Source organism: Leptidea sinapis, chromosome 39 (genome assembly GCF_905404315.1).
Source record: "Leptidea sinapis chromosome 39, ilLepSina1.1, whole genome shotgun sequence".
NCBI lineage: Eukaryota > Metazoa > Arthropoda > Insecta > Lepidoptera > Pieridae > Leptidea > Leptidea sinapis.
Window position 1 is genome coordinate 7,088,634 of NC_066303.1, and position 23,980 is coordinate 7,112,613.

Below are 23,980 nucleotides of genomic sequence, written 5' to 3' on the forward strand. Positions count from 1 at the left end.
GGCGTATCAATTACCATCAGCTGAACGTCCTGCTCGTCTCGTCCCTTATTTTTATTAAAAAAAACACGTGAACTTGACTTTTGCATTGGGCTGTCGTCGTGAAAGACTTCCACTGCCTTACAAAGGCCTCCCCCACAGATCTCCACGATGATCAGTCCTGCACTGGTCTCATTCAACATATTCTGGTCATCTTGACCAGATCGTCGGTCTATCTTGTGGCCTACCAATACCACGTCTTCCGGTACATGGTCGCCATTCGAGAACATTACTGCCCCAACGGCCATCTGTCCGTCGAACTATGTGCCCTGCCCACTGCCACTTCAGTTTCACAATCATTTGGGTTATGTCGGTAGCTATAGTTCTCCTACGGATCTCATCAGTCCTGATTCAATCTCGCAAGAAAACTCCGAGTATAGCCCCGAGCATTGCCCTCTGAGCGACAATGAGCTTTCTCATAAGGCCCATTGTTAGCGACCACGTCTGCTTTCCGTCTGTCATTACTGGCAACATACACTGGCTAAAAACCTTCGTCTTCAGATACTGTGGTACACATACAGCATAATATTAGCTGTTAAAAAATCATAAAAACGAAACAACGATCATGCTACGCTTACACTCAGCTAAGTTGTTGTAAGTACCACCTTCGCACGACACGCCACAAGTTAATATATCATCCCCACCATCTGGATATGTGGCGGTCCTCCACAGTGCGGTTTTCAAGGAGCTTTCTTCCACGTACTACAACGCTGTGGAATGAGCTTTCTGTGCGGTGTTTCCGGGACGATACGACATGGGTACCTTCAAAAAAAGCGCATACACATTCCTTAAAGGCCGGCAACGCTCTTGTGATTCCTCTGGTGTTGCAAGAGAATGTGGGCGGCGGTGATCATTTAACACCAGGTACGCTCGTTTGTCCTCCTATTCAATAAAAAAAAGTACGTAAAGTCTTATCAAAGTTTAGTCTAACCTAGTCTTGCCAAAATACTGAAACAATGAAAAAAATTTTTTATTACAAATAACATTTATTAGTTTTACAGTGTATTACTTTATTACATAAATATAAAACATTTTAAAATATAAAAGCTTATTAGAAGTGATCTCTATGGCTGCAATTTAGTCCTTCAAAAGTTGAGGCCAGTTATAAGTAGAGGCACGCATTCTTTCCATGGGAAAATTCTTCACTGCCAATCGTACAGATTGTTTTAGGCCAAATTATCATTGCGTTAAGAGCAAGCCTCTCTCTCTAAAACAGACCATAAATCATAATCCAGCGGATTAAGATCGGGACTAGACGGTGGCCAGTCTTCAGCTTTGATGAAGTCTGAAACGTTCGTTAAAAATTGCATTTGACTCCATATCTTCTTCTCTGTATCACCCCAGTCCATTTTAATATCGCAAAATATTGTACAATATATTGACGTTAAAAATGAGAAAACTCAATGAACCATCAAATAAAAATGACAGATTCCAAATTCAAATGTTTGTATTCAATATTTTGTTTATTTTTTATTGTAACAGTATTAATGGCCAGACTTACGGCCGTTGCCAATATTCAGTCTATCTCTTACTTGAGATAAAAATCGTAACTATCCTTGAGATAAAAATCGTAACAATCGTAACTATCTGTCAATGGGACGACGTATAGCTTACCAGCGATAGAAGTTTGTATGTAAATTGCAATTCACGCGTCCCAATATAAGGCGATAAGAATGACTTATCGGGTATATTGGGTCAGCTTCATATTATTGACAGCTAATTACTGACAGTAGAAGGTAGTTATTTATCTCTATCTGTAGATAGTATATTGGGAACGGCCGTAAGTCGTAACAATAGTATGATCATAGTAATATTGTTCCACATCTACCCAGTATGAGGACACGTGTACTGAACTTACACCGAATTGTTTACAATCTTAATTCTCTGTATCGGAACAGTTGATAGTGCGAGATATAAAACTCGTTAAGCCCGGCTTGATTATCGCCTGCTCTTATAGACTGCTAGCAAATGCCCGTGACTATGCCTGCTAAGATTTTTGTGGAGCCTTTAATTTTGTGGGTGATGAATGAGAATAAACTGTCACGTTCGGTTATTTATTTATTTATTTAACACCAACAAGACAAACACTAACAAATGTATAATAACATTATTACAATGAATAATAAATTCTAAGTGTTGACTTAATTATAGGTGTTACACACATTTCAAAAACATAGACACAAACATATTTAATTAAAATAAATGCAAACATTATCGGAATATTACAAATTGAATTAAACGTAAATGAATAATAGATCAATAATATTATATAATAATTAAAACATGCATCATTTCACAATTATATAAAACAGACTTAAACTTATCAGTATTTATTAATTATTTGAATAAAATATACTTTTTGCCTATAATTTACAAAAAAAAAAAAAAATCATGAATATAAATGAAATAAATTCCGTTTAAATGACGAAATATGGTCTGAAAATATATCAATATCAACTTTTTTATCTTTTTCTTTATCCTTTTCTTTATTAACAGTAGTTGTTATGACACCAATACGTTTCATATGTGATAATTTAGTTATATAACGCTTGTTCGGATAAAACAACTAAAGAAGCACCATTAGTCAGAGCAAAATTATCAGAGACATACACAATAATAATTAAATATTATACAAATTTAATTTGTACCAAAATTTATGTACAATGCGGGACTCGAAACCGCTCCTCTCGGCACCGAGTGCTCTTACCAACTGAGGCAACATACCGCATTTATCGCGGGCAATACTCCGACCAGGTCTTCGACATGAACCCTGGCCTCCAATTCCACCTTCACACCACACGCCATAAACATAATTACCATCTCACCATCTGGATGTGTGACCCTTCTACATAGTTCGGCTTTCAAGAAGCTTTCTGCCACGTAATGTCAAACTTTAGCATGAACTTCATTGCGCCATGTTCCAAAGACAATACAATATACCTTCAAAACATCTACTTGAAATTTTCAAATTCATTCAAATATTTTTTTCAAGATAGGATGTGAAATCACTTATTGAAAGACAAAAAACTACCACCCATTCCAAAATGAATGCCTCAGGCCTGAGAAGAATGGGCGCAACTTTTTTTTCATCAAAAAATATGTTTATAAAATAATATTGTACAATCAAACTTGTTATTTAATAGCCTGAGGCCGGTCGCTCCATTCCCAATCTGTGGTATCATAAAGAAAGTCATTTATGTTATAATAACCTTTACCATACAAACGTTTTTTAACAATTCTTTTGAATAACTTAGTACTTTTGTTTTGTACGTTTTCTGGGATCTTGCTGTAAAAGCATATACATCGCCCCACAAAAGAGTTAGTAACTCGACTCAGCCGAGTAGTAGGCATTATAAGCTTATGTCTGTTCCTGGTGTTAACATTATGGTTACGACAGTTTCTCGCAAATTCACTTATGTGCCTATGAACATATAGTACATTATGAAGAATATATTGAGAAGCAACAGTCAAGATGTTAATTTCTTTGAATTTTGCTCTCGATGATTCTTTAGGACCTAGGTTATAAATAGCGCGAATAGCCCTCTTCTGCAGCACAAATATTGTATCAATATCGGCAGTGTTGCCCCATAGCGACATGCTATAGGACATTATACTATGGACACAACTAAAGTATAATAATCGCGCCGTATCTATGTCAGTAAGGTACGCTCATCATTTCAAGCCACTAATTTGCTCATTTCCATAAAAAAATAATTCAACACTAACAAAGTAACAGGTAGTTATTAATCTATTTATTCATCTCTATAATTATTGTGGTTATTGTCATGTTTTACTGCGTGAGAAAAGCTTAATGATCTTGTCAGTTGTATTTTACTTCCCAGAAACCATGTCTATATATGAAAGACAACGAAGGTCAATCTAACATGTGTCTTATAAGTGTAATTGCAACGGAAATGAGGGAAAAAAATGTGTGAGAAACTCACCGTCGTACTAGTTTTGACAAAATTCGTGTTAGCTGTGAACGTATTTAATTATCATTAAGTATAAATTGGGCCTCATGTAAATTATATAAATTTATTCGAGCATATAGAAATATAATATAGAATTTATTTATGCTTGCTCTGTATATATCTCGTATAAAGTTATCCTTTTCGGCAGTAGGAGTACGTAGACTACAAGTATTCGCCTAGCGACAGATGTGGCAGGCAGGGATATATCAAAATTTGGTGCTCCTCTTCTTCCGAAAAAAGCTTCCCTCCTTTCGGGCGTCCCTAGAGACAATTATAGACGAGCAGGACGTTCAGCTGATGGTAATTGATGCGCCATGACCATTACAATGCAGTGCCGCTCAGGATTCTTGAAAATTTGTTTTTCTTGTCTCCTTGAGACATTAGATGTTAAGTATAATTTGCCCCGTAGTTTCACTAGCTGCGGCGCCCTAGTGACCGAAACACGATAATGCTTAAACATTTCTGCTTCAAGTCAGAATTAGGCGCAGTTGTGGTACCCATAATCTAGCCGGCATCCTGTGCAAAGGAGCCTCCTACTATTTATATTTATTGGTTGAAAGTATTTTATTTTATTCAAATCAGACAAGTGCGAGTTGGACTCGCCAACCGAGGGTTCCGTAAATATTATTAGGTACCTACCCATTCTTATAAAAAAGTGAAAAAGTTTTTTTTTAGTCTTCGTCATAAATCGAACACTATATATTAAAAATTATTAAAAATATGTTTAAGCTTAGCGGCTTTTGTTGATTGATGCACGTATTTAGTCTTCCAATAATAATTCCGTATTTCATAACCTGGATGTTCTAAACAATTATTATTGTTCCATCGCATTGTATGTTCTTTGTTGTCGCTTTTAAATAACCCATATAAAGATATCTTACCCACTGCTTCTGTATGAATAATTTTATGTTTTTGGTTTTTATATTACTGTTTAAGTTTGTTGAGCTATCAAGCACCGTTGGTTTGATTTTCGATCCCGGTATGTTGTGTAATTAGCTTTACACTTATATAACAGCTTCCTGCTAGGTGGAGCCTGTGGGAGGCTCCCTTGCACAGGATGCCGGCTGGATTAGGGTACCACAACGGCGCCTATTTCTGCTGTGAAGCAATAATCTATAAGCATTATTTTCGACTAAAATAAAAAAAAAAACGTTTTTCGTGTTTATTATAGTGTTTGACACTCAACTAATGATGTGCCTTTCTATTGGTAACAGAATTACCACCTACAACCTCAGAATCTTAACCTATTTAAAGTAATAGTATAGATATACTTGGTTTTACTCGCGACTTCGTCCGGTTGGAATAGTTTCTTGGGGCAGCATTTAAAATTTTTAGGATTCTTTGCAAATAATATACATACAAACTGCTCTTTCCGCTGCTTGTGGCGCTCATCTATGATAAAGCGAATGTCTATTGTCATTGTGGACAGTCTCTTTAATAGTATTTCCCTACGAAATTTAACATCCTTACATTCCCATATAGGTCAAAGTTTCAAAAATGCTCGAACAAATGTGTATCAATTACAATTCAATACAATCAAAGGCAGCCTATGTCCTTTTCCAAGCTCTAGTCTATCTCTGTATTTTATTTCATCAAAATCGGTTCAGTTACCACTAAAGGCATGAAAGCGTTACAAACTTACATTCACATTTATAATATTAGTAGGGAAGTAGGGATAGAGTGCGGAAATTGGCACATCCATTTTAAGATATTTTTTAATTTGTACATATTTTATAGTCGATATCAGTTTGCGTAGTGATATAAAATTAGTGGAGAAGTAGGGATAGTGTGCGGAAATTGGCACATCCATTTTAAGATATTTTTTAATTCGTACATATTTTATAGTCGATATCAGTTTGCGTAGTGATATATAATTAGTGGGGAAGTAGGGATAGAGTGCGAAAATTGGCACATCTATTTTAAGATATTTTAAAATTTGTACATCTTTCATAGTCGATATCAGTTTGCGTAGTGAGTAAGCTCAGAAAACGAGTACATTGATGATTGTTCCATCAACTAATTGAAACTAACGAAGATGTAGGTGCAACCGCATTAGAACTATTTGTGGAACTACGTTACTCACGATAAAGGTTCTTTATCATTTTGTTTTACATACTTTTTCTTTACCATGTGTGGATATTATTTTTAAATTTAAATAAACATAATATTTATTCGTCGCTCAGAGGGCAATAAAGAGGGCTATGCTCGGAGTTTCCCTGCGAGATCGAATCAGAAATTAGGAGATCCGTAGGAGAACTAAAGTTACCGACATAGTCCAAATGATTGTGAAACTGAAGTGGCAGTGGGCAGGGCACATAGTTCGGCGGACAGATGGCCGTTGGAGCAGTAAAGACCCAGTGTCGGTAGGACCCCAACAAGACGGACCGACGATATAGTCAAGATCGCCGGAATACGTTGGATTAGGGCAGCTCAGGACCGATTGTCGTGGAAATCTTTAGGGGAGTCCTTTATCCAGCAGTGGACTTATTCCAGCTGATGATGAGATAAATATTTTTTAAATATAATTAAATATTATTATACTGCATAATTTAGTTAAGAAGAGAGAAATTACTATATTTTTATTTTAAAACTTTTATTTAAATTGAAATTATAATAATATAATAATGAAATTATTTAATTGTCATCCATTAGTAATTGGAGCTGAAGTATAATACAGATGGTCTAGTTGAGCAGCTAACGGCAAGGTGTCGAATTTGCGCATCGTAAAAATTCACTCTAATAACGGGACGTTGATTTCTCTTGTGATTTTTTTTTCATTTCAGATAACATTTTTTTCTTAATCTCTTCAAAATTTCTTTATCAGAGTGTTGCCATGAATAAATAAATAGGATTATTACAATGAAATCCCACGATCTCTTGAATTTGTCATAATTCTTTAACAAGTTGAATAACAAGATTTTTGTTAAAACAAGAAAATAAGTAATTTTATATATTCAATAAGGATCGAAATAAATAATTTTATCAGGTTTTTAATTTAGCAGGTAAACATATATATATACTTATTCAGAAAATCCGCCATCAGGAAATGAAAGTTAATTTAAAAAAAAAGAAGATATTTCTTTGTTTTATGATATCGGCTGAGAGCCGCTTTATTTGTTTGCAAATAAAATTAAAATCTTGTACTATTTGCTTTATTAATGTCATTTAGTACCTACTTATTGTTTTATTCAGCGTTATTTAAATATATTTAATCAAATAATTATATACTATAATTATACTAGCTGACCCAGCAAACGTTGTATTGCCGATATTAAAATCGCGATACAAAAGTAACTGTTGATCATAGATGGGTGAATATTTGAAGTTGTATGTATTTTTTAATGCTGACTCACAATTAAACTTAAAAAAAAATGTCAAAAAAAATTAAAAAAAAATTGGCGTGGACCACCCTTAACATTTAGGGGGATGAAAAATAGATGTCCGATTCTCAGACCTACCCAATAAAATTTCATGAGAATCGGTCAAGCCGTTTCGAAGGAGTTTAACTACAAACACCGCGACATGAGAATTTTATATATTAGATTTATAAATACTAACGTAGTTTGTATAAATAAATATAAATACAACCTACGTAATTAACTAAGAATGTATATTGGTCTATTTTTTTGGTTTAATACCTCTAAAAGTATAAAAACACATGTACAAAGAAAAGAAAACGTGATAACCTCCTCTGTTTTTAATTCTATTAAATATATAAAGAGTTCCTTATATGATCACTTTGCACATAGTGCCTTCACGCACACAGTCAGACAGATAGTACAGACAACTTTATAAAGGAAATAACATCAGATTTTTTAACTAGCATTTGTAATCTTTGAAAACATGTCAATTGGAAAAGAACTTTCTTTATATCAAAAGTTTAGTAAAAACTACAGAAATCGAAGTTTTATTTAAGTATTAGGTGTATTTAAATGTGAACTCAATGGTTAATGCCAACTCAATATCAAACTGTATATATAAAATCATATAGCGTTTAGCTCAAAGTTCACCAATAAGACATACACAGATTCATTTTTTGTATATTACAAAGTACCAATCACGTGTTAATTTTGAAGAACAATTGAAAGTGCCTTGCCTAACAGAGACCAACAATAATAAATACTAATGCTTGTTTTAGATAAAATGATATAATGGCTCAAATAAGCAAGCATATGTTCGAAGCAGCTTGCAGCAATGTGCACTGCAGTGAAATACTCCATCCATGGAACAGAAGTTGTTGGACCTCTTCCATTCAGACGTACCGAGACTCTTTCATCGGAAGCGCAAAGTTCTATCTTATTATACACTTGGTAAGTACAATTCATTTAAAATAAAGGCAGGACCGCATTAAAGCGGTGCTGTACTCTGCGTTGATGCGAGAGTTGCCTCAAAGATAATATTTTGGTGAGCAGAGTACCTTCAGTACAGTTACGCTCAGTGTAACACAACAAGCGGCATTTCGCTTTAGTATACGTACTGTTAAGTTAATAGGATGTTCTCTTCGATATTCTGAAGTAAGTGTAAAATCGTGCAGAGTAATTCAGAAGGCGAGGAATTAAATAGTGATATTCGACTTCTTGATAGCGTGACCTTGGTCAAAAGCAATCCAGTTCTAGTTATTTCTTTTCTCTTCCATAATTCGTTCTTTTTCTGCACTCAACAACTGCACATAAATAATGATCAAATCCTGGTCAAAAATAGATGTAAAGTGACCTGTTGCTTACTGCAGTTGTAATGCGATAGGTACCATCGGGCGAAGTGAAGCGACGCGCTGCGCAGTGCCGCACTAATGCAGTCCGACCTTTTTGACCGGATTGACGGATTGTTCACAGTATAACTATCATGTAAATTACTAAATTTCAAGATCCCGCAGTACAATAAATTGTTAATTTAAATTTGGAAGATCCAATTTAAAACTATACTTCCAGGCCCAAAATTTGATGCGTGGCAAGAAAGTTTTAACTAAAAAGGAATTAATAAAAGCCGGGGAGAACTACCTACGATCTACCATTCTGGGAGCCATGATCAGCGGTACCTGTGTAACATTTGGCTGCATATTGAGGTAAGGTATGTTAACAAGCATATATTATACATTTACTACGGTAGTCTCAAATATGCTTGTTTCGAGAGCCGTTGCATTTCTCTGACCACTTTTAATCAACATAATCTTTCTATTCAAAGCAACAAGCTTCATACAATATGTCAATTCAGTTTTATAATAATAATAATATTGACACACTTTTGACACAAATTATATTGCCCCAAGTTAAGCATATTATATAGCCTGTGTTATGGGTTACAAGAAAATGATATATTTAATACAATATACTTACTTTAACATACATAAATTCATATAAACATACATAAATACATTTAAACATCCATGACTCGGAAACAAACATCCATATTCATCATATAAATGCTTGCACCTACCGGGATTCGAACCCGGGACCTCTAGCTTAGTAGGTAGGATCGCTAACCACTCGGCTATACAGGTTTTATAATCTTAAAGATATAAATTGCAATGTATCAACATTTAAATTACTGACATGTATAAATACCACTGTACAGGCTGTTCCATACATTTGACAGCAAATTTTTAGTGTCTATTTGAAGCCACAACCACAACGGTGCCTATTTCTGCCGTGAAGAAGTAATGCATAAACATTATTGTTTCGGTCAGAAGGGCGCCGTAGCTATTGAAATTACTGGACAAACGAGACTAAACATCTTATGTCTCAAGGAGACGAGAGCAATTGTAGTGCCGCTAAGTTTTTTTTTGATTTTTCAAGAATTCTGAGTGGCACTGCATTGTAATGGGCAGGGCGTATCAATTTATATCAATTTGCCCTGTGCTGCCCCGGGGCGTAAAAAGAATAGGGTAGTCCCAGGTCCAAGGGTGTCGTAAGAGGCGACTACGGGCTCTTTGAAAGTGGGAGAGTCACGCTGCTGTCTTATGACGTCAGCACAATCGGGCCAGTCTCGTCCGGGTTACTTACCACACTCGCACAGAATACCGGCGTGAAGTAGTGGCCTAGTGCCGCTATGTTTCGCATAGGTTAGTGTCGAGGACCGGAGGCCATTCCCCCCCGTCCTTTCCCCCCCCCCCCCCCCAACAAAATATGAGAACGGTCCTAAAAAAGAAATTACCCCAGGAGGGTACCGGCTCTTGTAGAGCCGGCGAATCCCTCCCCGAGCATTCGCGCTCGGGCTGCCCCTCGTATTCTGGGGAGGGCACAGTACCGCGTATGTCACAGGACAAACAGGGCAGCAACACCACGGCACCCCGCTTCACGCTTAATGTGGACTTTTATAACATCCGGGGAATTCACTCCAACTTAAACGCCGTCCACCACCACCTTGAGACGGCGCAGCCGGCCTTGTGTTTCCTTACGGAGACGCAGATATCTCGACCTAGCGATACTTCATATTTAACGTACCCCGGGTACAAAATTGAGCATAATTTCATGCCTCATGCCGGGGTATGTGTATACGTTAGGGAGGATATCTGCTGTCGCCGTCTCGGCAATTTTGAGGGTAGGGGCCTGTCTACTCTCTAGCTCCGCGTAGATTTAGAGGACCGCGTCCGCATCTATGCGTGTGTCAGATCCCATAGTGGTAACGCAGAAACGGATCACCTCATGGGCTGCGTTCAAGCGGCATTTGATGACGTGCTTGCTCAGATCCCCTCCGCTGAAATCGTAGTCTTGGGTGATTTCAACAGGCACAATGCCGAATGGCTTGGATCACGTACCACAGACTACGCAGGGCGATCTGTGCATAATTTTGCATTGGCGTATGGTCTGTCCCAATTGGTTGAGTCGCCGACGCGGCTCCCGGATGTGGATAGCCACATGCCGTCCTTATTAGATCTTCTGCTGACTACACATCCCGATGGTTACCAGGTCTCTGTCGACGCCCCTCTCGGAACGTCCGACCATTGCCTGGTCAGGAATGTAGTGCCTATCCGACGCCAACGTCGCAGACCACCAGCGACCCGCCGTTTTTGGCACTACAAGTCAGCAGATTGGGATAGGATGCGTTCCTTTTTTGCATCCTACCCTTGGGGCAGGGTTTGTTTCCCTTCGGATGATCCTAGTGCCTGCGCCGTTGCAGTAGCCGATGTGATACTGCAGGGCATGGATATTTTTATACCAAGCTCTGTAGTACCGATCGGTGGCAGATCACAGCCCTGGTTCGATGCGTCAGTTAAAGCAGCATCTGACTGCAAAAAACAGGCGTATCGAACTTGGGTTGCGGCGCTGAACTCAAAAGATCCGAACTGCCAAGTTCTGAAGAGGAAATATAACCGTGCCTCCCGATTGTTTAAGCGGCAAATTGCCCGTGCGAAATCAAAGCACGTCGTCAAAATTGTCGAGCAGCTTTCGAGTTACCCGACCGGAACACGCAAGTTCTGGTCGTTGTCGAAAGCTGCTCTTGGTAACTTCAACCAGCCGTCCATGCCGCCGTTGCACATGAGGAATGACACCCTGGCCCATACGGCAAAAGAGAAAGCCGATCTCCTGTGCACACTTTTTGCCTCCAACTCGACTCTTCACGACAACGGTAAAACACCGCCGACCATTCCGCGGTGTCAGAGCTCCATGCCTGAAGTACAATTCCGACAGAAAACTGTTAGGCGAGCTCTGTTTTCGTTGGACGTCAGGAAGTCGAGCGGGCCGGATGGCATTTCTCCAATCGTGCTTAGAATGTGTGTCCCTGAGTTGACGCCGGTGCTAACGCGTTTATTCCGGCATAAAGGCGTAGTCCCTGATTCATGGAAGTCAGCCCTTGTCCATCCGATCCCAAAAAAAGGAGACAGTTCGGATCCGGCAAACTACAGGCCTATTGCTATTACCTCTCCAAAATCATGGAGAGCATAATCAACCGCCAGCTCTTGGTATACCTTGAGGGTCACCAGTTGATCAACGACCGGCAGTACGGCTTTCGTCATGGTCGGTCGACTGGCGATCTTCTGGTATACCTAACACATAGATGGGCGGCGGCTATTGAAAGCAAGGGGGAAGGCCTGGCAGTTGGTCTGGATATAGCGAAGGCCTTTGATCGTGTATGGCACAAGGCGCTCCTCGCAAAACTTCCATCATTTGGGCTTCCCGAGAGCTTATGCAAGTGGACCTCCAGCTTCCTCACTGGGCGCAGCATACAGGTCGTCATCGACGGTTATTGCTCGAATCCCAAGCCCGTGAACGCTGGAGTGCCCCAAGGCTGTGTGCTATCTCCCACGCTGTTTCTTCTGCATATCAATGATATGTTGTACACCGCCAACATGCATTGCTATGCAGACGACAGCACTGGTGATGCCGTATACACGGGCCATGCAGGTCTCTCTCGGGAAAACGTCGACCAATGCCGGGAGAAACTTGTGTCTTCTATCGAGTCCTCTCTCGAGAAGGTCGCGGAATGGGGCAAGTTGAACCTTGTCCAATTTAACCCCCAGAAGACTCAAGTTTGCGCGTTTACCACTAAAAAAACCCCATTTGCAATATCACCGCTCTTCGAGAACACTTCCCTTAAAGCCTCGCCTAGTATCGGAATACTGGGTCTCGAAATCTCGAGCAATTGCCAATTCCGTGGCCATCTGGAGGGCAAAGCCAAACTGGCTTCAAAGAAACTGCGTCATAAATAGAGCACGGCAATACTTCAAGCCGGCCCACATTCTAGCGCTCTACAAAGCGCAGGTCCGGCCTCACATGGAGTATTGCTGTCATCTCTTGTCTGGCGCACCCCAGTATCAGCTCGATCCATTTGACCGCGTGCAACGCAGAGCAGCTCGAATTGTCGGGGACCTAGTACTCTGCGACGGCTGAATCATTTGGCATTGCGTAAAGACGTCGCTTCATTGTGTGTCTTCTACCGCATTTAATACGGGGAGTGTTCTGAAGAGCTGCTTCACCTGAGTCCTGCCATTGAATTCCACCTTCGCATGAGACACCACAAATTAGGATATCATCCCCACCATCTAGATGTGGCAGTCCTCCACAATGCCGTTTTTAAGGAACTTGCTTCCACGTACTACATAGCTGTGGAATGAGCTTCCTTGTGCGGTGTTTCCGGGACGATACGACATGGGTACCTTCAAGAAAAGCGCGTACACCTTCCTTAAAGGCCGGCAACGCTCTTGTGATTCCTCTGGTGTTGCAGGAGAGTGTGGGCGGCGGTGATCACTTAACACCAGGTGACCCGTACGCTCGTTTGTCCTCCTATTCCATAAAAAAAAAATGAACGTCCTGCTTGTCTTGTCCCTTATTGTCATAAAAATATACAAAGATATACGCTTGAAAAAATGTTAGATTATAAATCAAACAACCAAACATCAATATGCATCGGTGATAAAAAGTGTTTTTTTTTTCATTGAAAATGGAACATCACACCCAATTGAGTCATCAAAGAGAACTTACATTGAGGACATGTTCAAATTGGCTTAACATTATATCTTTAGCTAAACACCTTTTAATTCAATATTAACCACATTCAGCGCGAGATAAGATAATCACAATGAACTATCAACATTATGAACACTGATGAGCTAATTTTATCAGCGCTTATCATAACAATAACAGTTATAAATAACTTTTATTACACAAATAATATTTGAATACAAAATTTATAAGCGATACGGGACTCGAACCCGTGACCTCTCGCGTTCCGTGCAAGCGCTCTTCAACCGTACGAATGACGTATCGTAGATATATCTTGTATGTCTTGTTCAACTCTCAGGTTGTGGATTTATACTAATCGTAGAGTGCGGCATTGTTTCAAATTTTATTTGTGTTAGTCAGTAAGTACCTAATTAATCCCTGATGTGACTCACTTTAAAAAGGATATCACTTTAAAAAAATAACAATTAATATTATTTTCTTACATTAACGCGAGTCTTACACATTTAAATAAAACACTTTTAAAAGGATTAAAACGCGTGTAATTGTAAGTGTTTTTACATTAGATTTTTGCGTAAAAGTTATATTTTAATTTCAGTTAACCCGACGTTTCAAGACATTTCCAGATCCCGTTTTCAGGGGAACAAATAACTTTTATTATAAAGATAATTTTCTCTGTTTTGTTAATTTCATACAGACAAAAATACAATAATAATTCGTATTTTTAATTATATTTTTAAAAAAAATTTCGTCTAGTGCATATTGTAGGATAAATTATTGAGATTGAGAGATTGAGTATTATTATTAGGTTATTATAACCCAAAATACAAATTACACTCAATGTAAAAACACACAATTTAAAAATATCTAAGAATGCAATTTACACCTTAACCCATATTATTTATATGAAATTTAATAATTATTAATTTTTCCAATATCAAAAGTGCAAATCGCGGATAATTCTAATGATTATTTATGATGTTATATATATTTATGATATTATGATATCGTCTAGTATGTTGGTTTTTACACTACTAAAACACAGCCCGCTAAAAGAATGATGGATAGACGGACTGAAGCCCGTAAGCACGGAAAACTGAAAGGAGTACCAGCACAGGAACGAATTTATTAATCCTCTGACTTGCACCAGAACAAGGAGTAATTTTCAACAGATGAACTCTATCTTCAAGTGATGATTTACGTCGAGAAATTAACTAACTCAATAATATGCTTATAGTTTCACAATATAAGTAAAAAAACTTTAAAAAGAATGTTCTAACTGTGCTAAGAAAAAGTTAGATTTGAACTATTATAACTACTTAACAATAACATTTTTATTATTTATGATTTTTTTTTACTAGTAGGTACCTCATTTCATTTTTATTTTGTAAAATTTATTTTAGGTACTTTACTCTTCATTGTCATAAAATATTAATTTTAAGGAAACTGTAGGTCTAATTTAGTATTAACATCTCTTTGTAAACTTAAATATGAATGTGACTGTTTGTTTCTAAATAAGTAATTAAAAAAAATAAGTACCGATTAACGGTTGCTGGCACTTATGAAGGAATTTTTGATGTTACCAGATCACGCTACGTCGCATAGCTTAATTACCGTCATTAATTCGTGTGTGATTATCACACAGTTCAATTTGTGTTACCGACATGCAAAGATTGACATTTCTATTAAACAACAGTGTTAAACAATGACCTGTATAAATACCACTGGACGGGCTGTTCCATATTATGTTTGACAGCAATTTTTTTGTGCCTATTTGAAGCGCCACTCGCGAGCGTTCAGAGAACTAATTTTGACGTATAATACAAATGGCTGCGAAGGAACGTACAATATTCTGAAGTATTTTTGCATTTTGAATTAATTTCGTTCGTTTCCCGTGATATTTATACATCTGGAATAAACGTAATAAAAACATAGTTATTTTTTTGTAAATAGTTTCCAACTATATGTCGATGTTTATTGAGGTGTTTTGACAGAACATTGCCAAAACACCGTGACAACCTTGAGTGTTTAATGGTGACGGGGAAAGTTTAAATATCACCACTATTTCATTCCCCGTATTTGAACTTAATAATAGAAAAAGACTATTATTGTGGCTTGTAGTTAAAAATACCATCGCTGTCTTTTTTGTGAGCAATCATGAGTACTATTAACAGATAGAACACTATTTTATATAATAATGTCTCTTATAGGCAACATTTTGATACCTTAGATTACATTGTTACAAATTAGGCAAAGATCTTTTTTTTTTAAATATAATATAGCCTGCATGTACACATTACTCGGTAAAAATGTAGCTTTCTAATGGTAAAACTATTTTTAAAATCGGCCGAGTTGTTTTTGATTTAAATCGTAAAAAAGAAACAAAAAAAAATATTTTTTTTATAATATTTGTTTATACGTGATTTCACAATGATCCTGGTAATAGTTTTCTATTCCGTGTTTACTTTTAGATTACTGATGGGGCGGAAGTTCACATTCTTCACATACTTGATGTTGCCAAATACCCTGAACGGTCTCTTCATCCTTCTAGAGCCTCCTTCAAGACGAGGGCTTGTTATTAACCTGTTTTGTAATTTGGTAAGTATTACTGCAGAATACTATGTGATGGAAAAGGTTAAGAATTTTTAATTTAAAAATTTATCAGCATTAATGGTATAAAATTTTTTACGGCACGAATTATTAAGTCATTTTTCGATTTCTTTACTTTTAAAAGCGTTTTTTGTAGCAAGCAAATACATCAATACGATTCACTTGTCAATTTTCATCTCTGGTCTGGTGCACCCCAGTATCAGCTCGAACTATGTGACCGCGTTCAACGCAGAGCTATTCTAACTGTCGTGCTCTGCGACGGCTGAATCATTTGGCATTGCGTAAAGACGTCGCTTCATTGTGTGTCTTCTACCGCATTTAATACGGGGAGTGCTCTGAAGAGCTGCTTCACCTGAGTCCTGCCATTGAATTCCACCTTTGCATGAGACACCACAAATTAGGATATCATCCCCACCATCTAGATGTGGCAGTCCTCCACAATGCCGTTTTTAAGGAACTTGCTTCCACGTACTACATAGCTGTGGAATGAGCTTCCATATGCGGTGTTTCCGGGACGATACAACATGGGTACCTTCAGAAACAGCGCGAAAATCTTCCTTAAAGGCCGGCAACGTTATTCCTTTGGTGTTGCAGGAGAATGTAAGCTGTGGTGACCACTGAATAAACTGTACGCCCGTTTGTCCGCCTTCCATAAAAAAATATTAAATTAAATAGAATCTTAAAAAATTCGATTTTTAACATCAGAATTTGTAGGCTATAGAGTACATGCTGCGATGTTTACAACGAGCTGGATACATAGCAATAACAAGAGGGAAGCAGACAGTTCTGTTTATGCTGGGAAGTGCTCTTCTCTTCTATCTTATGAGGTTAGAAGGAGAGAAGAAGAATCGAACTCCACTGCTATGGTGAGTTGCTATTGATATTGCAGTAAAACTATTTTTATGCATCGCCATGCAAGTGATTATCACTTAATAATAATAATTTTTACTATTAAATACGATCTCATACAAAATAGTAGATTTTATCGCTGTTATTATATTAATTGTCGTTATTTACAAAGAAAATCATTTATAATGTCATACATCTAGTCACATCGGTTAGTTAATTAGAGGGCTAGTCCATTCAACATTCGTTTTATTTTTATTTATTTATTTATTTATTTATTAACTAGCTGACCCAGCAAACGTTGTATTGTCGATATTAAAATCGCGATACAAAAGTAACTGTTGATCGTAGATGGGTAAAAATTTCAAGTTGTATGTATTTTTTAATGCTGACGTATAATCAAACATTTAAAAAAAAAATTTCAAAAAAATAAAAATAAAAAATTTGGCGTGGACCACCCTTAACATTTAGGGGGATGAAAAAAAGATGTTGTCCGATTCTCAGACCTATCCAATATGCAGTCAAAATTTCATGAGAATCGTTTTTAATTTTGTTTCATTTGCCGTTTCGAAGGAGTTTAACTACAAACACCGCGACATGAGAATTTTATATATTAGATATTTGGGAGACTTACTGCTAGCTTACAATAATTATAACTTATGAAATAATTAAAACTAATCAAGGCTACTTTAAAGTTTTCACATTTTTGTAGAACTATTGATATAATTTAATTTTACACTTTAAAAGTATCTTAACTACAATAATTTAAACTGGAAGAACTTATTAGATGAGGTTATTTTTAATTTAGTACTAGATGTACAAAATAAATCTAGTTCTACGTCATTAAAAAGTCGTTATAACTTCTGAAGGATCTAGTAATGAATCTATTTGCACGATAGTTACACCTAGCCATGGGAGTATGTAAAAGGCTAGTACTAGTATCCTAGGGACTAGTAGCTAGTATCCTAGCCTATTTCTAGCTAGTTTCCTATTGGAAAGGCATGCGCTACTAGTCCAAGCATGCTAACGGCCGTTCCCAATATACTATCTACAGATAGAGATAAATTGCTACCTTCTACTGTAAGTAATCTGAAGCTGTCAGGACTTATCAGGATGTACCTTATGGATGGTATTAGGATATATATGATGGTATTAGGATATGATGGATATTAGGATATACCTGATAAGTCGTTCTTACCGCCTTATATTGGGACGCGTAAATTGCAATTTCCATACAAACTTCTATCGCTGGTAAGCTATGCGTCGTCCCATTGACAGACAGCGTGTACAAATAAGGTGAGTTACCGTCGATAAGTTTATTGGGACGGAAAAGTGAACGATAGTTATAATTTTTATCACAAGTAAGAGATAGACTGAATATTGGGAACGGCCGTAAGTAACTCTGGATAGTCGATCTTACTGTTCAGTATACTCCATAAATACGCCAAATCTGCTGTACGACGCCTCTGCCGAAGCGTTAGCAGATGTAAGCAGATTCATGTAAGTTCCTGTATCCCCTAGCTGGAGCAGAAGGCATCTACAGTGCATCTCCATCGCGATCGGTACTGAGCATCTCTCCCGATTTTACTCCAGGTCTTATACAGGGTGGACCAAAAGTCCGTTAACATTTGAATCCGTTGCCGCGTCTAGCGCTTTTTAAGAAATAAATTCCCCTTTTGTTTACTATCGAAAACAATAAACAATTTTGATCTACTATTATTAGTTTTTTTTAATCATCATTCCAATTATAAACGGACTTTTAGTCCACCCTATTTTAATACTTTTAATTTTTTATATAATGCTTATGTCAGAGCATATTAAGAATATGCTTCGACTGAATGAATCCTCAATATATTCATGTTATATAAAGTATTCAAACAATACTTTTAAAGATCACGTTACTCCACAGTTAAATAATATTTATCTTTAAAACAGTAGAGAGAAATACAGTAATCAATTTTACAGTTAAAAAATATAACATAATTGATTCCAATCGTATTCACGTAATATTGCACCTTTTTTGTGTCGATATCATTACACCCGTTGTATTGATAAAAAAGGCATAAAAAGGCATTTATTTTCTCAAAATCGATTCCTTTAGAATTATTTTTGATGTCATTTCTAATAACTACTAGATACTACTACCGCTTCGGAAACAAATGGCGCTCTGAGAGAGAAGAGCGGCACAAGAAACTCTCCCAGCATTCTTTTTTTGCCCTTTTTTCAATAAAAATATACAATATTGTACAGTCATTTCTATCGCTATAAAATAATCACAATCTAGTCCCAGGCTGTCCCATCATTTAGATATTCAGCACTGGAGTAATAGGATTTACCGCAGAGCCATTTTTTTATAGATACATTCTGTATTCTTGTTCGTAGAATCAATTACACTACCAATTATTTTGTTATTACAAACGAGCACGCAACCCTCATAATAATATTTTATTATAGTCTTTCAGTCGTTTTTCACAACAGTCATCGGAAGTTTACTAATAAAATTAAAGAATATCTTACTTAAATTTAAATCATACTTACAATGCTATGTTGTACCTGTAATTTTAATAACTTTTTAACCGAGTTCAAAAAAGGAGGAGGTTATTGATTCGTCGGTATTTTTTTTTATGTTTGTTACCTCAAAACTTTCGACTGGGTGAACCGATTTTTATAATTCTTTTTTTGTTTGATATTCAATTTGCCATACGTATGTATATGATATATAATGATAAATTTACGAATAACTCAATATCGCGCCAACCGATTTCGATGATTCTTTTTTTATTGGAAAGGATATACTTCAAAAATAGTTTGGTTAGGTTAGTCTGATTACGGAATCCATGGCAAAGTAACGGAACTCTTCAATTAAGCGCTTACGTTCATTGCTGCATTGAAAAATTTAGTATATCTGCACATATTTAGACAAGTTTGTTAGTTAATGTACTTCAAATTCACTAAAAATCAAAAAATAAAAAATAAATTAACAAAAAATCGACTCCAAAAATTAAAATAATCGTAACTAAAAGCAGTATTATACTTTTTAGTGTATATTATATCTATTGTTTTGGAATAGTGTTTTTGAAGTCGGTTGTTTTTTTGTTAAAAATTTTTTTGTATATTTCTTTAGTCATTTTGCATTGTATTTAAATGTAGCATAAAAATGTACAGGTTTAATTATATTAATTTTTACATTGTTTAAATATATGTAGAAACTGTATTGACTTATGCATCATAAATTATTATGCATTAGTTTCTGTATTGAACATATTAAGCTGTTTCTTTTCCAACAATAAATAATACCTTTATTTATTCGCTTGCACGCTCGACTCTAACTGAACTTGATGCGTCTTCGTGCGTGTAGCCGGTTTCATCGATTTATAGGACATTATCACTTCAAAATACAGGAGCTTATCATTAAATAACCAACCTAGTGAGCATAGATAAAATAAAATATTAAACATATAAATAATAATGGTTTTAATGCGTCGGAAAACATCAGTTTCACTACCAAATGGCAAGCGTTAGTCTCCAAATATTACAAAAGTTGAAATCCCCAAAAAATCAGTCTTTATTAAAATTATATATTCTTAGGATTTCAGTACAATACATCAATGAAGCTGTGTTTGAAATATAAATACAAATATCTGAGGTATCACTACTATGGTCAATCATTTAAAAGAGAATAATAAAACGCCATATTCTGCAAGAATTATCATAGAGATTGAGGTCCCTCTGCATTCTTACCACATATATGGTAAAAAATGAGATACCTTCTGAGTATTCCCTATGATATCACGGGATAATGATGAGATGAGATGTTCAGCTTAATAACAGCAGCGGAATTCAAGTCATTAGGTCAAAATGCAATGCAAGATTTAACGTCAAAATGAAAAATTTTTACCTCGCTCAGCCACTTTGTAGAATCAATTACCTACCGGCTGTGGTTTTCTCCAATCGTTTGTACTAAGGGAACTTCAAGCTCACTGCGACATTAAATGTTAGCGACCTTGAGTGATATGAGTTCATTTAACGGCCACCCGCCTGCCATCTATGTTACAAAGTAGTAAAACAAAGCAAACACGCGCTCTAAAAAGCGCAGGTCCGGCCACATATGGAGTATTACTGTATCAGCTCGATCCATTTGACCACGTGCAACGCAGAGCAGCTCGAATTGTCGGGAACCCAGTACTCTGTGAACGGCTAATTCACTTGGCGTTGCGTAGAGACGTCGCTTCATTGTGTGTCTTCTACCGCATTTATCACAGGGAGTGTTCCGAGGAGCTGTTTAACCTGATTCCTGCCGCCGAATTCCACCTTCGCACGACACGCCATAAGTTAGGACATCATATCCACCATCTGGATGTGTGGGGGTCCTAAACAGTGCGGTTTTCAAGGAGCTTTCTTCCACGTACTACAAAGCTGTGGAATGAGCTTCCTTGTGCGGTGTTTCCGGGACGATAAGACATGGGTACCTTCAAAAAAAGCGCGTACACCTTCCTTTAAGGTCGGCAACGCTCTTGTGATTCCTCTGGTGTTGCAAGAGAATGTGAGCGGCAGTGATCACTTAACATCAGGTGACCCGTACGCTCGTTTGTCCTCCTATTCGATAAAAAAAAAACACTTTGGCCTTAATATAGGTAGGTGAAAACTAATAATACCACACGCACGCTAATTATAGGTGAAGGTAGTCAGAGTACATACAAAGTGTCTACTCTGTATGTGCTAGTGTAAACTCTGGCACCGTCGCAGTTCGCGTATCATCGTTTGCAAAGCAAAAATAAAGCGCCTGATCATATTTTCGAGCAACATTCTTGCGTAGAAAACGTAACATATTGCAATATTTTAACAGGCGCAACCAGTTTATATGCTTACAATCATTGTTATTGATTACTAATCCGAATAGATGTATCTAAACAAAAAAACTACTTGCTATAAGAATAATTCTTCTGATTTTCGTTCTAAACAAGTGCGTCACGCTCAGAAAAAAGCATCAGAAAAGTGAAACTTTTTTTCACATTATAGACATTTAAATAAAAATTTTTGGAATAATATTCCATTAAAGGTATGATAATCGCTTTATCAATCTTAATTAAGTATAAACTTGGAAAATTGGAATGATAATGGGAAATAATTAAAGTAGACTAAGTAAGCAACTAATATTTTATTGAACTCTATGTCTTAGCCCTGTTCAAAAATATTGAATAAAAGTTTCACTTTCATAAACACTAACAAAAACAAACAAAATAGCGTGGAGCACTGGCACAAATGAGTAATAGTCTATACACTACACGGTCAGCTGCTGCGAACTATAGGCGCCGCCCGACCGTCACACGACATGCAACGCACAGACGAAAAAGTTTGAGACGATGTAATAAAAGTTTCACTTTAAAAACTTGTTAAACATTAAAGAAAAATTGTAGTTCTAAATAGCTCTGGAGTGTTAACTAAAACCTACAACAGTTAGCATTGGAAACCTACAAATAAGAATTAAGCGTATGTGTAACAGGATAAAGTAGTTTTTATAGTTCCAAATGCTATTTTTCACCATAAAACTTGTCAATAAACACCTTGTTTGTGTGTTTTGCTTACCCTTTGCCTAACCTCTAATGTCGGGAATGTCCTTGTAACTAATTCTAGTAGGCTTCATAAGATACATAATAGCTTTAAGGGTTAATGTATACACTTCTATAATAAAGTCCCAGACACTGCAATATCTATAAATAAATTTAAATGTTTTATAAAAAAATGGCTCTGTCGTAAATCCTATTACTCCACTGCTGAATATCTAAATGATCGGACAGCCTGGGACTAGATTATGATTTCTTTATAGCGATAGAAATGACTGTACAATATTGTTTATTTTTATTGAAAAGAGCGCAAAAAAAGAATGCTGGGAGAGTTTCTTGCGCCGCTTCTTCTCTCTCAGAGCGCCATTTTTTTCCGAAGCGGTAGTAGTATCTAGTAGTCATTAGAAATGACATCAAAAAGAATTCTAAAGGAATCAATTTTGAGAAAATAAATGCCTTTTATGCCTTTTCCATGGGCGGTTAATTCACCACTTCCCATAACGTGTGTCTCTTGTCCGTTTACTCTCTTTTATATAAAAAATAAAAAAGGTTCATTATAACATTTCAGGCTGTTTACAGCAGAAAAAGTAAAACAGAAAACTGATGATGAACAAAATGTTTGTCCTCACAAAGGGACATGCACAAGTTATATCACTAAGGTATGTTTATCAAGTGTCATGTTGTTAAATAGAATAGGAATTAATTTATTTTTATTATCTTCTATTAGTATACGTGCCTTTAATAATTAATTATAATAAAATATTATAGCTATTTATACCCAAAATATTTTTTGTACATAAGAACATTTCCATTTTCTTCAAAATACATCCGATTCATCTTCAGATAATCGTTTCAAATGCCACTATTTCTACTATAAAGTTCTTTTAAAGACACCATTTATTACGAATCGATTTATAAATAATCATTCTTATACTAATCAGTGTTTGTTAATCAGGGTGCTGGAATATACTTCGGAGCTGGTCTATGTGTATCTCTAGCAAAGACGCTACTACCAAAGTTGCGGACACCAATAAAGGCTCTTTCCACAGTCCGTTACAATCATTCCAAATTGGCACTGTTCTTCGGCAGTTATATCGGTATTTACAGAGTACGATTATATTGTATGCTATATTAAATATAGAGTTTTAACATAAAATACTTTATCAAAAGCTTGGAACATATATTCTTATCTGTTTTAGTTTTATATACGTTTTTTTTTATGGAATAGGACGACAAACGAGCGTACTGGTCACCTGGTGTTAAGTGATCACCACCGCCCACATTCTCTTGCAACACCAGAGGATTCACAAGAGCGTTGACGGCCTTTAAGGAAGGTGTACGCGCTTTTTTTGAAGGTACCCATGTCGTATCGTCCCGGAAACATCGCACAAGGAAGTTCATTCCACAGCTTAGTAGTACGAGGAAGAAAGCTCCTTGAAAACCGCACTGTGGAGGACCGCCACACATCCAGATGTTGGGGATGATATCCTAATTTGTAGCGGGTCGTGCGAAGGTAGAATTCGGCGGCAGGAATCAGGTTAAACAGCTCTTCGGA

General features: G+C 36.7%; 1 protein-coding gene across 2 annotated transcripts in view; it reads left to right on the top strand.

Annotated features, from left to right (window-relative positions):
- The window catches only part of LOC126976016 (transmembrane protein 135-like), a 68,129-nt gene that overhangs the window by 34,111 nt on the left and 10,038 nt on the right, over positions 1 to 23,980 (top strand). The window contains exons 2-7 of one of the 2 annotated variants that reach the window (XM_050824158.1): positions 8,146 to 8,317; positions 8,936 to 9,069; positions 15,877 to 16,003; positions 16,730 to 16,881; positions 22,994 to 23,084; positions 23,381 to 23,533. In XM_050824158.1, the coding sequence (XP_050680115.1) occupies positions 8,159 to 8,317; positions 8,936 to 9,069; positions 15,877 to 16,003; positions 16,730 to 16,881; positions 22,994 to 23,084; positions 23,381 to 23,533 (816 nt within the window). In that variant the 5' untranslated portion in view covers positions 8,146 to 8,158. Of the gene's footprint in view, positions 1 to 8,145; positions 8,318 to 8,935; positions 9,070 to 13,662; positions 13,746 to 15,876; positions 16,004 to 16,729; positions 16,882 to 22,993; positions 23,085 to 23,380; positions 23,534 to 23,980 lie in introns of those variants that run through there. The other variant, XM_050824159.1, reaches the window with a different exon arrangement.